The sequence below is a fragment of the Berghia stephanieae genome, chromosome 5 (genome assembly GCF_034508935.2).
Source record: "Berghia stephanieae isolate SIO BIC M18660-M18661 chromosome 5, UCSD_Bste_1.3, whole genome shotgun sequence".
Classification (NCBI taxonomy): domain Eukaryota; kingdom Metazoa; phylum Mollusca; class Gastropoda; order Nudibranchia; family Aeolidiidae; genus Berghia; species Berghia stephanieae.
In genome coordinates this window covers 70,003,518-70,022,139 of record NC_088364.1, presented here as the reverse complement: position 1 = coordinate 70,022,139, position 18,622 = coordinate 70,003,518, and the positions used below count along the sequence as shown (strand labels likewise).

Genomic DNA, 18,622 nt, shown 5'->3' with positions numbered 1-18,622 from the left:
GCCAAATTTGCACTTTAAAAAAAAAGCCAAATAAGAGAAAAGCCCAAATTTTATGATGTCTTGCTATCCCGCCACTCTCCTCTTGATAGCAATTTTTACCATGGAATGTATACCTTAAACATGATATCAACCCTCCCCTTCCACCCCGCGTTAAATAAATGATACTGGAATTTGTATTAGCATTACTTATATTGACAAAGAAAAAAAAAGATTTGATAGACAGGCAGGGAACAAAAGGCCAGATGTTTATTATACAGTCGGTTTAGGTTTGGACGCCAAAATATTACACCACATTAATTCAGAAATTTGCCTTAACAACCTCAGTGATTCATTTGTTATTCCAACTGTAATCTTTTTTTTTAATCGACCAAATTTTTAAAAAAGCCAAACCAATGGCAATAAAGACAAGTATAGACAGTATGCGCTTGGCTAATAAGCTAACAACATTGCCACCCGGAAGTATAACGGACCAACACACAAAACTATGTGTAACCATGAACGTTTATAGTCTGGTTAATACAGTTTAGTGAGAATAACTCATAAATGCGGATCGCAAAAATCAAGAACAAAGACTTGAGTAACGTCAACTTCATTCTATCTATAAATGGGGAAAACCCAAACGAAAAAAATTTGAAGCCAGTCGCTTTGAAGAAAAGAAAGCCAAATTTCTGGAAGTTGGTTTTTAAAAAAGCCAATTTGGCAGCCTTTGTTTCCGGTTTTGCTTCGTCGTACTTTTGTAATTTCGTAATTTCCGACCCGACGGGGAATCTCGATAAGAAGCCATAAATGGAAGGCAATTGTAAAACAACGTTTGTTTGTTTTTATGTTTTTAAGGGTTTTATGGCGCTTGCAAAACATTAAGGTCATATCAGCGCCAGTAAAAAGGAAGAAAATGGGAAAGTAAAGAGTTCTAGAATTACAATTAAATCATCCAATAATAGTAGTAGTAGCGTAGGGGAGACCGGGGCACGTTCGCCCACGGGGCACGTTCGTCTTTTTGTTTTTATGTTGCATCTGTGCTATTTTTAGACATTCCGACCACACTGTGCAAAACCCATCCCATTTCCGCATGACATCACCGGTTACAGAGGTTGAGAACACATCTATCTATCTTGTTATCTTCAAAATTGTTGTTTATCCACTGGTAAGTGAATTTTTCATATCTTTCATTAACACATATTATTCCAATAAGGAAACTTGATTTTTATTTCGTTCTCATATTGTAATAGTAAGTACACTTTCCCCTTTCTATTTATTGTGTCAGTTAAATCATGTGAGCACGGAAGTGCGAGCTATGGGTGAAGTAATATAAAAATTCCGGTTGGGGTAAGTTCGCCACCTCATCACGGGGCACATTCGCCACATGGGCGGACGTGCCCCATGGACGAGTATTCACTGTTGATGATGTTTAGGTACCATTGATATGCTATTCAACCACTTCTAATACATTTGTCGTTACTCTGTCGCCTCGCTCGGCGCATAGTTAAGTCCTTGGAAAAGGCTCTTTACACACATTCTCTCATCGTACTCAGGTGTAAAATGAGTACATGGCCGTTAGCAACGTCTATGTCCGAAAAAAAGTAATATTGCCTAACATGCGTCATGTCTCGTTCTACTTGTTACGTTTTGCTGTTGGTCAGGGACCCTTTGTCAAGCGCTTTGAGCACGTTTAGTGGATATTGCACTATATAAAAGCTCAAGTTTTTTTGTGTTTTTTTTTTTTTGGGGGGGGGGGGGGGGGCTTGGTGTGTTTCTTTTTATTTTTAAAAAAAGTTGTTGTATTAGACTGTGTATTAATAAGGTTGTTTTCTTACTCTCTATCACTATCTAGAGTAAAAAATGAGAAACCGAGCACGCAAAACACAGAGAGGCCTTACACCACCAGAGACGATAAAAAGAGCTATCGAGCACATACAAACAACAAGTGAAAGTGTGCGAAAAAACGGCTGAAATGTTTGGCATACCTCGATCAACATTGAAAGATTATATTGCCCGGGAAAAGAAAGGACAGCTTACATCATATGGCTACTCAAAACATCGTCAGGTATTTACCGATGATCAAGAGTTAATTCTTGTAGACTACCTAAAAAAAGCCGCATCAATCTACTTTGGACTAACAACAACGGAATGTCGCATACTGGCTTTCAAATTTGCCAGCGTGCATTCGATTAAGTGCCCACCATCGTGGAAAGACGCCGGACAAGCAGGTGAAGACTGGTTCTATGGGTTCATTAAACGACATCCAACAATTTCGTTGAGGACACCAGAAGCTACTAGCATTGGAAGAGCCACCGCTTTCAATCGAGAAAATGTAAATCTTTTCTTCGACAAACTTCGGGAAGTACTCGATAGATTTAAGTTTGAACCTGTTTCAATCTGGAACTGCGACGAGACAGGCGTCACTACAGTCACCAAGCCGCCTAAAGTCATTGCCACACAAGGATCTAAACAACTGGGCTCACTTGTATCTGCCGAGCGTGGAGAATTAGTTACCGTATGTGCTGCAGTGTCGTCATGTGGTCAGACCATTCCGCCATTTTTCGTTTTCCCTAGAGTACATTTTAAAGAACATTTTCTGAGAGGTTCCCCTATCGGTAGCAAAGGCGCTGCTCACAAGTCAGGATGGATGACGGGTGAAAATTTTCTGGAATTCTTGAAACATTTCACAAAATTTGTGAACCCATCAAAGGAGAAACCCATTCTACTGTTGTTAGACAATCATGATTCTCATATTGCATTTGAGGTACTACAGTTCGCTAAAGACAATGGGATAGTCTTATTGTCTTTTCCACCTCATTGTTCTCACAAGCTACAGCCACTGGATCTTTCCGTCTTTTCTCCTTTTAAAAAACGACTACGGCAAGCTCAACAGAACTGGTTGCGTTCACACCCAGGATCACCTCTGTCAATATATGACATTCCGGAGGTGGTTAACACTGCATGGAGCCCAAGTGTTTCTGTAGAGAATATTGTGGCAGGCTTTGCAAAAGCTGGAATACATCCTTTTCGACCTGATGTTTTCCAGGACATTGACTTTTGTCCCTCTTCTGTTACTGACAGACCAAACCCCGAGTTAGATGAACAGCAAACTGGACCTTCATACCAGCAATCTATTCCTCCATCTCTGCCCCAGTCTGGACCTTCATGCCAGCATTCTATTCCTCCATCTCTGCCCCAGCCTGGACCTTCATGCCAGATATCTATTCCTCCATCTCTGCCCCAGCCTGGACCTTCATTCCAGCAATCTATTCCTCCATCTCTGTCCCAGCCTGGACCTTCATGCCAGCAATCTATTCATCCATCTCTGCCCCAGCCTGGACCGTCATGCCAGCAATCTATTCCTTCATCTCTGCCCCAGCCTGGACCTTCATGCCAGCAATCTATTCCTCCATCTCTGCCCCAGCCTGGACCTTCATTCCAGCAATCTATTTCTTCATCTCTGCCCCAGCCTGGACCTTCATGCCAGCAATCTATTCCTTCATCTCTGCCCCAGCCTGGACCTTCATGCCAGCAATCTATTCCTTCATCTCTGCCCCAGCCTGGACCTTCATGCCAGCAATCTATTCCTTCAACTCTGCCCCAGCCTGGACCTTCATGCCAGCAATCTATTCCTCCATCTCTGCCCCAGCCTGGACCTTCATGCCAGCAATCTATTCCTCCATCTCTGCCCCAGCCTGGACCTTCATGCCAGCAATCTATTCCTCCATTTCTGCCCCAGCCTGGACCTTCATGCCAGCAATCTATTCCTTCATCTCTGCCCCAGCCTGGACCTTCATGCCAGCAATCTATTCCTCCATCTCTGCCCCAGCCTGGACCTTCATGCCAGCAATCTATTCCTCTCTCGCTGGTTCAACCTGGAACTTCAAACTCTTTTTCGCCTGAATTAATAAGGCCACACCCGAAAGCACCGCCTAGAAAAAGAGCACCAGGGGGGAGGAAAAAGCGGAAGAGCTGTATCCTTACAGATACACCAGAAAAGAATAGAATAGAAGAAGAGCATTTGGCAAAGATAAAGAAAAAAAACTGCACTGAAAGGGAAGGCTATTGAGGGGAAAAAGGCAACTATAAAAGGAAAAGTTAAGCGGCGTCTGCTTGATAATTCTTCGGATTCAGAAAGTGATGAATGGTATTGTTTGATTTGCTTATCACCATGGTCAGACAGCAATAGGGAGACATGGGTTCAGTGCTTAGAATGTAAACAATGGTCACATGAACAATGTGTTGGAGACAAAAAGAAATGTTTCTATTATGTATGCCATAACTGTAATGATTCAGATAATTCAGACTATTTGTATTGATTGGTAAAGAATAGTAATGCCACATATATCGGATCAGTGTATTTTTTATTTTATTGATATGTGTTTGTAATTATTTCCTTCACTTAATTCCACTACATTATAGTAAATATCAAATTGATTCATGTTTGTATCTTCTGAATTTTATACCATGGGCGAACTTGCCCCAGGTGGTCGAATGTGCCCCAACCCCTGGGCGAACTTACCCCAGTGACGGGGCACATTCGCCCACCTGAAGTAATGATCTTATTTCGTTAATAAATGCATCAATTTTGTGTATATTTAAAAACCAAAGGCATGTTTTAAATCAGAATGAAATAAAGTGATACGTCACCAAATCCCATTGTATTCCATCAGTAATTGACTTATCAGTGATACAAAATGACTAAAAGTGGACGAACTTGCCCCGGTCTCCCCTATGGCTACACCTCCAGATTATGTTTGTCGATCCATGATGTCAGGTCATCTCCGGCTTCAAAGATCGTTTCATACCCCCCTTCTAATTTTGTCACTGGGCATTGCAGGACCAGATGATCGATGGTTTGACGTGCCCCTTTGCAGTATTGGCAGATTGGTGAGTCAATGAGTCTCCATCGATAGAGGCTTTCTTTACTGCGGCCATGGTTCGTTCTAAGTCGGTTCGTGGTGACCCAGTGTTTTCTTTTTGCTGTTTTAAAATCAGGAAGGCGCAGAGTGGGGTTGGTAATGAATTGTCCATTTTTTGGCAGGTTTAATTGCCATTCATTGGTCCAGGCAGTGGTGATGTCAAGGTTTTCTATTCCGGATTTGTGGAAGGGTCTTCTGGACTTAAGTCGATTTGTTTGTGGGGCGTCTTTTACTATTTTTGCCAGGGGGGTATTTATTGCCAATATTGAGTGGGCCTTGTTTAGCTCTTTTTGATTTGACAGTGCTCTTCTTAGGTGTGGAGGGGCTATTGCGCTGATAACCGGGAGCCATTGTGTTGGTGAGGCCTGTCTGGGCACCAGAGCGTATTCCACACGCCGGTGGGCCATGCATGCCCTAGACTTTAAGGGGGTCTCACCCCGAGCACACAATCGCATTGCTGCGTCAGCTACTCCCAGCCGCGAGGCCAGTTTCCCCAGGGATGCGGGACGAGGACCCGTATTGTGCACTTGAAGATGTAACCTATGTCCACTCGTACAACAGCGGTGTCCCGAGACGACTGTTGCTGATGCCGTAAAGAGCAGAAAGCCGAAGCTTCTAGGCCACATCGACCACCCACCCCATCCAATAAGACAGACAAAGGGGAAATGGTTCAAATAGGGAACACAGATGTAGATTCCAAGAGCACACTATCAGTGTACTTAGTTTGAGATCACCTAAATTCTCATCCAGACACACGCCCAGGTCCCCACGAAGAGGAATACACTCAACTGTTTACAAATCATATATAATACATAAACAAAACATAATACAGTGCATAATATAGAGATGATTTACAAGGACAATAAATATCATCTCCCAAAACTAACTAACATTTGACTGTTTCCCTCCCAGCCAGAGCCAGGACAAAACCAAGTAATCTCATTCCAAGACAAAGACAGAAAGCATGTTGGAAAACAGACATAGGGGGATAGAAGACACAGTATATACCTCCCTGCCCACTATGGGAGGTCAGGAACCCCACCATGCGAATTGTTGAATACGAGTAGATTCACGTCACTAGATCTATGTGATCAGTCGAAAAGATGATATTTGATTAAGATTTGGAAATAAAAAAGGCTATGACTATTTGGCAGTACTGACCAATGAGCGCTTGCACCTGACTTTTCACGTTCAAGGTTATATATAGTTTTGTCTATTGGTACGTTATATTTCCGGATGGCCGCTACACAGCCTAGCAAATTCAGCTTGGGAGAGGTGGTTTGTTGACGGCCACAGAACACGGTGGGTATTCAAACTAAGCATCTTTCGGGTACGAGCAAAGACTATACGTCGCTGACCACACGTCCCCCCCCCCCCCCCCCCCCCCCCCCCCCCCATCAGACGTCATGGCAATGTACGGTTTCCTTGAACGTTTTTCATGTCCCGAGGAGTTCGAGGAAACCGTGTTGGAGTGTACAAATGTTCAAGATTACACATAGTTTTGTGTGTAGCTCTGTTATATTTTCCGGATGGCAATGTTGTTTTTTAGCCCTATGTAAAGCGCTTTTGAGCACGTTTAGTGGATATTGAGCACTATATAAGCTCAATATTTAATTTTTGTTTTATTCAGACACAATTTTTAGGTGTGCTTACCATGTATTTAGGTGGACATTTCCGACAGAGATTACCAAGACTAACTAGACATTATAATTACTATTACAAGGTAGGAAATAAATCGAGTCACAGTTTAAAAACAAAACAAAACATTGCAATAAAACTTTGGGCCAGAAAAAATGTAGTCTCTTGCATGTGAGCCACATCTTCTCGATTTTCATCCCAAAACCCACTGAAATTGTACAAGTTAAGCACCGCAGTTTTTCGTGGCTGCAAATCTTATCCCCGCAAATATCTAATAGCAAGTTCTAACTTAGTCGCAAAAGGCCGTAATTTTGTCAATTTTAGACTACATTTAAATTTTTTTCCTCTCTTTTCTGTACTCTATAGATTTCAGTACGTAGTACTAGTACATAATTGCTCCCTCTCCAAAGCCCTCCATAACACATGCCTACTTGCCGGGGTTGTGGCGTGGAAACTTAAAGGAAGGTCCATCGAGTGTCACTGATAGCACTAGCCTGCTATGCCCCTCTACTTCCCATTAATGAGTGTAATAGATGTGTCTGATGTTTTGTTTTTAAGGGTTTTACGGCGCTTGCAACACATTAAGGTCATATCAGCGCCAGTAAAAAGGAAGAAAATGGGATAGTTAAAAGATCCAGAATTACAATTAAAGCACCCAAGAAAAGGTAAGACAAAGGGGAACTGGTTCAAATAGGAAACAGATGTTTCCAAGAGCACACTATCAAAGTACTTAGTTTGAGATCACCTAAGTCTCATCCGGACACAAGCACATGTCTCCACTATGAAGAACACACTCGAATGTTTACAAATCATATGTTAAAAATGAAAAGAATAACAGTACATAACAGAGAGATGATTTACAAGGAAAAAAAAATATCATCTCCCAAAACTATAACTATACATTCGACTGTTTCCCTCCCAGCCAAGGACTCTGGCCAAGGTCAGGACAAAACTAAGCAATCTCACTCCAAGACAAAGACAGAAAGCAATTGGAAAACAGATACAGGAGGAGAGAAGACACAGCAAGTACCTCCCTGTCCACTATGGGAGGTAGGAACCCCACCCAGAGATGTGTCTGACCACAGCAGCGTAGCCTGAGACTTCATAGAGAATGGCCTGAGTGAGACAGAGTTGAATGTGAGGGGTCGAGATGGGGTATCAGAACCATAATTAAAAATATAGTTCTCCAGCACGAACAAGAGAGGGCAATTAAAATTAACGAGATAGAACGAAGTTGACGTCACTCAGGTCTTTGTCATTATTTTTTTTTTTTTTTCATCCATGTTCAAGAGTGATTATCACTAACCTGTATTATCCAGATTGTAGACGTTCATGGTTACACATAGTTTTAGTCCGTTGCACTTCCAGATGGCAACGTTGTGAGTTTCTTAGCCAAGGGCATAATAGACCATAGTGTTAAACGAATTATTATATTATATACAGCACAATGACTGACCAGTCGGCTGTGCCAGTTTGAAGTTAAAATCTAGTCTCCTATCTTTACGGTTTGCGAAAATTATATTTTTTTTCGTCTCAGAATAAAAGAAAGCATTTTTTTTTTCTCTATACAACGATCATGGCAGTTATTGTTGAATGATCTATTTTGATTTCCATTCATTAACAAGTAATCCCGTGGTTGGTGGGGACGTAATCCCTAAATTGTAAGTTTGTGCGGCTATGTGGTCTAGTGGTATGACATCGCTTTCGGATCGGAAGATCCTGGGTTCAAGTCTCACTCGGCGCATTGTTGAGTCCTTGAAAAAGGTTCTTTACTCACATTCTCTCACCGTAATCAGGTGTAAAATGAGTACCTGGCCGTTAACAGCGTTGTCTTTGTCCAAAAAATTGTAATATCACCTATTAGTCGTGATTCCCGTCCTACATAATAAATTTTGCTGTTGACCAGGGACCCCCTTGTAAAGCGCTTTGAGCACATTTAGTGGATATTGCGCTATAAAAAATCTCAATTATTATTTTTAAAAGTTTAACATCTCGGCCTAGAGAATTCACGGTGCTTGTAAGTTGTCAGCGTGATTCATAACTTCTTAACTTTAACAAGAAAAACAAAAACAAAACAAAACAAAACAAAAAACCCCGGCCATTCTCAATGCCAGCAGAGGAACATCAAAGTTGACGTGATTCTTATTTACAATGGGATCGAAATTATTATCTAATGCATCATTATTTATATAAACACTGATCACATTAATAATAGTAAAAAGTTCTAGAATTACAATTAAAAAGCACTAGCACCCAAGAGAAAGTAAGACAAAGGGGAACTGAAAACAAGTAGGGATCAGATGTAGATTCCAAGAGCATACCACCAACAAATGTACTTAGTCTGAGATCACCTATAAGTCTCATCCGGACACAATCACAAAATCCAACAAAGAGGAATACACTCAAACTCAAATGCTTACTAGCTACATTATACATTAAAAATAAATAATACATAACAGAGAGATGATTTACAATGAAAAAAATATCATCTCCCAAAACAATAACTATGCATTTGACCGTTTCCCTCCCAGCCAGGACTCCGAACAGGGCCAGGACGAAAACCAAGTAATCTCATTTCAAGAAAAAGACAGAAAGCATGTTGGAAAACAGATATAAGGGGATAGAAGACACAGTATGTACCTCCTGCCCGCTATGGGAGGTCAGGATCCCCACCCAGTGGTCACGAGTATAACTAAAAACAAAAAGTGATGACTGATTAATGACTTCGCGCACACAAACACTGTACACAAGGACGGTAACAAACACCCCCTGTTCTTTGCTCACCGGGATTAGGAGCTTATCGCACAGAAGTCAAGAACTACTTAAATGTGTGGCTGGATGAGAAAACCCGGAAAGATACGCTACATTGTTTTGTATGCAGTGGTGTAGACCACATCTTTTTGATCATTTACCACTTAAAATTTTCTTTCCATGTCTATTAGTATTCGAACCCAAGTTATGAAATTTTTTTCTGAATAAAATTTGTTGCTATGGGAAACACTTTATCTTCCGATTTTTTTTTTGGCTTATATCTCGAATCGAAGCTTGCTGCATCTTCCCGAGTTTTCTCAGCCAGCTTCAGAAATGTTTGTCTGATCTACAAATTAATCAAGCCCCTTGTTATTCTTAGCATCCATTTAAATTTCTCCAAGAAAGGTCAACATCAATAATAAGTATAATCATTAAAAATATATATATTATATTAAAGTATGAACAATAAATAAAACTCATTTACTCAATGTATGATATATTTATAGACGATTTATTCATGAAATATGTGAAATAAATATGTAAAACAAAGTAATTTGAAATTCAAAAAGTATTTCAAAATATCAAACCTCCTTCTTAAGCAAGCCACATGGAATTCATATAATTAAACATATGAATAAGGTCACAAGCTAACTTTTGACTTCAATTTCAATATTGGAAATAAATAGATTGTTGCCAATACAGTTACAACCCGTTGTTGCACATTTGAAGAGACGCTATTTATGAATTGAAAACGGGATTGGGGGGGGGGGGGGGCTTACTAAAAATAGACATGTCCATTACAATGGACACCAATAATGGTACAGGCATGACGTGTAAAAATGTCATAAAATGATGCACGAAAACAGCTCAGCGCATTGAATGGATTAGTTTACACTGCTTTGCTTGTTTGTTTTGTTTTTAAGGGTTTTACGGCGCTTGCAACACATTAAGGTCATATCAGCGCCAGTAAAAAGGAAGAAAATGGGATAGTAAAAAGTTCTAGAATTACAATTAAAGAAACCAAGAGAAGGTAAGACAAAGGGGGAACTAGGAACAAATAGGGATCAGATGTAGATTCCAAGTGCATACCTTCAATGTACTTAGTTTGAGATCACCTATAAGTCTCATCCGGACACAAGCACAAAATCCAACAAGGAGGAATACACTCAAATGCTTACATTAAACATTAAAAATAAATAAGATAATACATGACAAAGAGATGATTTACAAGGAAAAAAATATCATCTCCCAAAAAAATATCTATGCATTTGACTGTTTCCCTCCCAGCTAGGACTCCGGCCAGGGCCAAGACAAAACCAAGTAATCTCATTCCAAGACAAAGACAGAAAGCATGTTGGAAAACAGATATAAGGGGATAGAAGACACAGTATGTACCTCCCTGCCCACTATGGGAGGTCAGGATCCCCACCCAGACTGCTTTGCTTGGTTGACTGTGTGTCTCAGGGACTGAGCTGAAAATATGTATGTTCTTCTCACTTCATTTCTTATTATTACTGACTATAAACGTAAAACATATGGATGCGAAGCGTGGACTATCAGCAAAGCAGAGAGCACAAAGATCACAGCTTTTGAAATGGCATGCTACAGAAAAACTCAGAATATCATGGACTGAAAAACAAACAAAGAAGTCCTGAGAAGGATCGGAATAAAATCACCAATTCTTCTTCAAACTGTAAAGAAATTGAAACTGAGCTATTTTGGCCATACGACTTGCCACGAATCATTAGAAACGCACATTCTGCAGACAAGGGTAGACGGCAAGAGAGGAAGAGGTAGACCAACAAGAAGCTGGGAACAAGATATATGTGAATGGCTGGGAATGACAACTCAAGCAGACTGGTGGAAAACCGTAATGTTTCGCAAGAAAGTTCGGGAAGCAACGTCCTACGCAGGATCAGCTGACTAGAAGAAGAAGAAGATAAACGTAAAATAAGGAGACTCTGAGCAAAACACAAACATATCATGCTTTGAATTTCTGAAAGACCCTAAACTTAAGGAATTGTGGTTGAGGAAAATTCAGAGAAATCATCCACACATAAAAACAAAACAAAAACACTACCACTATCACTGAGAGACACTTTAACGAAAGAGATAAACTATACTTCCAGGAGTTAATGATCAACCAGATACAATTAATCCATGTAAACGGAAGAAATTAAAATCAGGGGTGGTTTATCCAGTATTTTTGAAAACCTCCCTTGCTACTTATCGTCACCACCACTTGGAAAAAGAGAAAGTCCAGGATCTAAAAGAAGAAAGGTAGAGGGAAGGGAAGAGGATTCTCTCCAAAAGTTTTTAGAGGAGGACAGAGTTTGTTCATTCACTGATTTTACAAAATGTTTGGATGATTGATTAAAGAAATGGACATTTTTTCACTGCAAAACAGAATGAAGTGATGATCATGTAACGGTATATTCGTTGCAATTTAATGAGCGACAAGGATTGTTTGTCAAGTTAAGTATTAACATAAACAATGACTTGGCTGTTTTAGTGTGGTGCAAATCCACGTATATTAAAATTTTTGATTTTACGTGGATTATTCCAAAGGAAAATAAACTAGACCGAGTCAACTTCAAAATATTATTACACGTTTATTCTTGTTGGAAAGAAAGCCATTTTTGAGAATTCAATATGCTCAGTTGCAGACGTGTTTCTATCTAGAAGACAAGGAAAAAAATGATTATGTAATTTTCTGATTGAAAAATTGAAGCTTGTACATCTTCCGCCCTCAAGACGACGATATTCAAATGATTATATTATTATAATACATGCCTTTTATATATTTTCAATATTATCAGCTTCTTATTACAAAACATTAGAAATACTATTCTCATTTTGCCTTGTGTAAGGTTTCAAAGCCAGCTATGTGGAAATGTTTCTGTAAAGGATGGATTATTTGGCTCATCATTTCTTGAAAAATAGAGTCAAGACATTTTTGTAAATTTGTTGTCAGACGAGGTTCACATAAAATCAAAATTGTCGTTTAGGGGAAGTGATATTGTTGGGCAGGCCAATAGATGTGACAGATTAGCGAATAGTGTTCAATGCTTTATGATTTCTTCTCTTTTCTCAGATAAAAATCTAATTGTTGGTTGGTTTCCTGTTCATAAAATGACTGCTGAATTTCTTCACGAAATAACTTTTAATTTTATGAAAAGTGTAATCAATGCAGGTTTTAATACCAGTAGTTTTATTTCTGATAACAGAATTAACCGTAAAATTTTTTTTATTAACAAAAGACACTGATTCAAATTTCTATATGCCCAACCTCATTCGTCCTCATCTCAAAATATTTCTTTTATTTCAGTTCACCTTCTCAAGTATGTTAAAAATAACTGGATAAATTTAAAGAACAAATTACAAACATTTCGTCTCCCAAAATGGGCTGACAACACTGTCATTATTTGTTCCTCTTTTAATGATTTACATAATTTGTACAGAATGGAGAAAAATAATATTTTAAAGGAGGGGCCTGCAATATATTGGAACGCCCTCTATCCTCACTCATTAGAGAAACAGAAAGTTATTTTTTCTCTTAAATTTTTAAATGATACAAATGCTGTTTTATTACAATCTCAATCACTCAGCCCTTCTGAAGAAAGCCTTACCTCATAGGACGGTACAGCTCATTTCATCACGACAATTTGTAAATGGTGGAATATTAACAATATCCACCCCCAGTATTATGGATAGAAGAAAAGAAAACCATCCCCCATTCCAAGTTTTTTCTTTGTGATGGTAAAAGATTGTCATGGTCATCAGACATGTCATCATGGCTGAAAAAGTGACACGTTCATAGTGTGTCATCGAATGAAGGTTTCCTCAGTGACACATATTTTGTTCAAATTTACACTCTGGACTGTTTAGTCATTTTCGTTCTATATTTGCTCATGCATTTCAAATTTGTTCTGACTGGCACATTTCAAACTAACAATTTAGAAAGTCGTTGCGGCCAATATAGACAAATGTCTTTCCATTTGCAGTAAATGTAAAAACAGTAGAGAGAAGATACTTCATAAATGTTATGTGAGTTTTTTAAAAACATTTTGATAAATAATTACAAAAAAAATGTCAATGATGCTTTTTCAAAATTCCCAGAGCACAGCAAAGAAAGCGTAAAAATTTCAGTAGCGATATGATTTAATGCTATGCTCCACAAATTAGAATAAGAGAGGAGAAAGTTTGACGATATTGGTGTGAAGAAAACCTAGCACTCAGAATGCTGTGATAAGCCAGTAGTTGACCAGCGTGTTGCTGATTTTCTTTTCGAAAGATTTCATCAAAAGGGACCGATGCTCACTGCAGCCTTTGTTGCAAAGAAGTGAAATATGGAAGCAAAGGATTTACTGCCATTTTTGCACACATGACGAGAGGCATTCATGTTGAGTTAAAGTTAAAGTTGAATGAAGGGAGCATGAAATGCAAAAGGAAAGCATTGGCTTTACCAAATCATGTTTTGTTCCAAAAATTTCGGGGAGCATTTTCTCAATATAGGCTTTCCTCGAGGTATGTTTATCATTGACGTCCTGCCAATAAAAAGCCTTAAGTTTGTTCAATGTTTGTGTGAGGCCTGTGAAAATGTCAGTTAAATTGTTAAATGTGTTCTGAGGGTTTCCAGCATACATCTGCTGCTGAAGTCTGTTACTTTGCCAGTATCAGGGTGAGTGGCTTTCATATGAATATGTGGCAAGGAACTGTCTTCATGTGGTACACATTTATTGAAGGATAATTTGAGAGCAGAGTGTCACAGCCTCAGTCACATATGAATGAGTGTCTGACTCCCACTGTAAAAGGAAAAAGACACAGCTTGTTAAGAAATTGTGCATTGTTGACGAGTTGATTAATTTGTTGTGCTCTGAAATGGAGACATATAGCTTGCATAAGCATACTGATAGGTGGCAGAGACAACAATTTAATAATCTTAAATACAGCTTGCCCTATGAAGAAAACTTGTTCTTTTCAAAATCAAGCACAGTCAGCATTTTATAGCTTAAACCAGGTAACAATTCACCCGTTTGTAATATACACAAAATGCGCCTGTGGCAAATATATTACAACTTACAGAATCTATGTCAGTGATGACTTGAGACATTATGCTCCTTTTGTAAATATGTCTTGTCGGATGTTTTTAAGTCACTTAAATGTTCCTCATTTGTTGTCTTTTCAGATAATTGTTCTGCACAATACAAGCCAAGATTGCCGCTTCACCAGTTGGGTGAAGCTGTCTGAGCAATATAACATTGAAAGGTGTTTCTTTGGTGAACGTCATAGGAAATGTGAGTGTGACTCGAGTGGTATAGTGGTCAAATCATTTCTGAAGCAATATGTTGCTTCCAGTCGTTGTGTGCTGAAAAATGCAGATACATAGTGTCCTTTTTAAGTGGTAATTTCGAATGTCCAATGTTACCTGCATCCACAATATTCAGTCATTTCACCTGGTCACTGAAGGTTCATTGGGTAGAAGTTTAAAAACTAATGATGATGCACCTGTAAAGGGGGTGAAAAGTTTCATTCCTTAAAGTTTGTTGATGGGAATTTAATCTCCAGACTGTTCTCTTGTTTTTGTGAGTTTGGTAATCAATGACTATGCTTATTGTACTGCTGGCATTTCTGCACCTGTCTCGCGCTTTCAAAGACGTAGAAGAGAAATAAATGATACTGTTGACATGGTGGTTAATGAGGAATTAGAGAGGATTGATGTTTGTGATATTGTGGAGGATTGTGATATTCTGCCGTCCAAAGGCAGACCGACGTAACTGACAAAATCAAAATATTAATGTTTATTTGATCCGTGTGGCAGCCTAAATGGCTACTATCTTGTCAGAAAACCATAGCGACGTACCTACATTGCAAACAGTGCTTTTCCCTCTGTCAAACCGACATAACTGAGCAATCTTGGCAAAACACCAAAGGCAGGACGATGTAATATGATTTCCAATGGCAGAGCGACGTAACTCGTGCAGTTACGCCGCTATGCCTTGGGGCCAAGACATGAACTTTTTATTTACGTCACAAGTCGCACTAAGCCTACAGCCTTCTACCAGTCACGGTGGCTGTTGGTTATAGCGCAGGCGTCATGACCAGGAGGTTTATGTCTGTGCTTCCATCCTCAGATGGCCGTGTCATGCCTAAGATGTTAAATTGCAACTTAAATAGCTGTCTCGCTTTTTGATTGGCTTTTGAAAAACAGTGTTAGGACTGGCCGACCCGATGGTGGTGTACTGTGACGGTGTGAGCAACCTGGGTTGAAATCCTGCGCTTTACACGAAGGATAATTGCCTTTAATGAGAAATTTACAGGACTTGGCCAGTCTTCAAACAAGCTGTGTGGGAGTGAAATTTCAATCGGAAGTAACGATTAATTACCCATGCATGGAAACCCAGTTTAAATTCTTAAAGAATGGTCAGCTTGATGTATTATCTTCTTGTTATTGTTGTTTATATCTTGTTTAATGCAACTAGTTGATGCTGGTGGAAAAACAGGAGATTGATACTGGTGGACAGCTGGTAGTGGTGATGGAACAGCAGGAGATTGATATTGGTGGACAGGTGGTGGTGGAACTACAGGAGGTTGGTGTTTGTAGTGAGAAAGTGAAGCCTGATATAGAAAGCACTCATGTGCGGAGGAGATTGTTTGCTCTTAATGGCCCTAGTAAAATGACTGTTCATAGTTCAGGTTTTAAAAAGTTCTACTTCTACCTCAGTTTGTCTAATCCGTCTGTTCTGCGGTTGATTTTGATCCATTGGTAATTAACCCTAACATTTTCAAAGTGAATGCGGATCTCAAAGCTTACAACTTAACTAGATCTAGGTGTCCTGATGGTCATTTGCCTCATGTCACCTTAGTGGATGGGAATTGTATTCCGAGGCCACTCAGCATTTTAGTTTGTGGTAATGAAAGTCGCCATTTAGAAATGCAGGGTTGGATAATCAGGGAGTTGTGAGGAACAAAGATTTGTATCTTGACAATGAGTTCCTATTGGAGGGCAGTTTCATTTATAAGGATACAGTTTTGTCTAAGATAATTGCATTATCTGACTCAATTGGGTCTTTGAATGACACGAATCCTGGCCATGCTATAATAATTTCTAAGTTTGAGGCATTTGTTACTCGGCTTCTAGGGACTTTCTTAGGCCCGTGGCATTTGCATGCTGCTGCCCAGTTAATAAACTGTGCCATTGCTTCTCTATATCCTGATTTGGGTATCTCTGAATATTCTGAGATTTTAAGACGTGCCTTTGTCCCGTCAGGTAATGATTATAGTCAACAGCCACTTTATGTTTTATGGACATCAAATCGTGATGACATGACCTGTGAGCACTGGGTTGCAAATCATGTTGTCGTCCTCCAGAGCCATTAGGCCCATGGAGCCAGAGTTTATCCCGGTTTCTATAGCGTGAAACGGACAATAGCAAGTGCTTGCTATCCTTTGGATAGGACGCTAGTCTATCGCAAAGCACTTTCCGCCAAATGTAACAGACTCAGCTACCCATTCACTGCTGGGTGGACAGGGGGGGTGGGTCAGAGAAAATCTCGACTGCATCCGTGATCTATCTTGGTCCCTTTGTGTATGAAACGAGTGCTCTACCAACTGAGCTATTGGGACCCCCAAATCATGTTGTGCCATTGATTAAACTGCATAATTTATGACCTAGGAAGAAAAAAAAAATTGTCTGCTTCGATGAGAACAATTCAATATTTAATTTACTTTTTGACCATACATCGTATTAGAAAATCAATATTAATTACAGCTTTTCATGCTATGTGTTTAGTTTTTACAATTCTAAATGGTCTGTATATGTGCACTTCCTTTGTATTGGCATAGTTCATGTTAAAATGATAATAGACTTCATTGTATTGATGAGGTACACATTGTGTCTAAGCTTGAAATGAGAGATTACGTTTAGTGATGATAGAGCTCATACTCGTGACATTTATGTGTAAATGATCATTGCCTTTGTGTTTCTCTTTTCATGTAGATAACTGAATTTGTTTACAGGCTTCAAAAGTTATAACTTTTTACTTTTACTTATCTTCTTGTTTTTAAACCGCATTATACGTATATAGTTTAGTTGTAATGTAGGGGCAACATGGGCAGAAGAATGGAGAGTACGTCTAGCAAACTAACAAACTTTGCTGTTTCAGATAACTGTAGAGTTCATAATATATCGAGGCGCTATTAGAAACTTTTTTTGTACCTTATTTATTCTTTTTAAGAAGAAATTCAAACAAGATGACAGTGAGCATCTCCAGTCTAGTGCATTGTGGGACAGACCATTAGGGTCATATACTGTCTAGTTGGACTGGGTACTTTTATACTGTAACTTTAAGGGAGGTAGATAATCATGGGCTGGGGACTACAGTGTGTCATCGGGATATAGCCATGCATTTCTTTACAAGACGTGGTTATTTTTTCCCTTATAAATCATCTCTCTGTTAAATGTATTATGTTCATGTACCTATCTTAATTTGTTTGATGTGTCCCTTTGCGTGTGAAGTGAGTGCTCTACCAACTGAGCTATCGGGACCCCCGTCAATTCATTTATCGAACTTCAAACACATTAATCGACCAACCCCTTTCTGAGAGCTGAACTCCAGTAAAAAGACATTATATACTTATTACTTTTTCAATTTAGCAGGCGGTTGGACTATATTTAGGTTTTATACCATGTTGAATTCCGTAAATATACGGAAATTCGGCAACCTTGTATTGTAAAATTCAATGTGTTATGCAGGATTCAAATCCATGACCTCCCATTAAGAAATTACGGGTGTAACTGCTTCATCAGCAGCTAACGACGTAGATTTAAATAAAAAATTGAACTGTTTATATATCAAAGTATCATGTACCTTCAAACATGAATAAGGAAAATTCATCATTTTTATCATTATCATCAATACGGTTGGTGTTAGAATCATTATCAAGAAAATTGCACCGGGATGATGATGTCATGTCCTCCCTGTCTTGATGGGTTTTTCTATCATTTGACATCAGTTCTTTCTTCTTTTTCTTTGACCTTTTACTCTTCATATCACTACATTCTCTTCCTGGTGAATTACTTCCTTCTGTAATCAAAAGTTTTAAGTTTTCAAAAAATCTGAGGATTACAGAAAAAAAAAGAGAGAAAAATTTCATCATAAAATCAGCTTCGAAAAAGATAGCAAGCAATTTTCACTGTTTGCTTGATGTGCTATAGGAACAGGAGAAAACTGAGTTCCTGTGCCTTATTTAAGTTGTATCTCTGAAGGGTATGTGTAAGACAGTAATAGTAATAAGAAAGCAACTATGTGGTCTAGTGGTATGTCACTCGC

At 39.1% G+C, this 18,622-nt stretch overlaps 1 protein-coding gene across 2 annotated transcripts in view; it reads right to left on the bottom strand.

The window, feature by feature from the left end:
- Positions 1 to 9,782: 9,782 nt before the first annotated feature.
- LOC144973518 (tRNA wybutosine-synthesizing protein 3 homolog) overlaps positions 9,783 to 18,622 on the bottom strand; it is a 30,628-nt gene continuing 21,788 nt past the window's right edge. For both annotated transcript variants that reach the window (XM_078916028.1, XM_078916029.1), the window contains exon 8: positions 9,783 to 18,408. In XM_078916028.1, the coding sequence (XP_078772154.1) occupies positions 18,153 to 18,408 (256 nt within the window). In that variant the 3' untranslated portion in view covers positions 9,783 to 18,152. The remainder of the gene's footprint in view (positions 18,409 to 18,622) is intronic.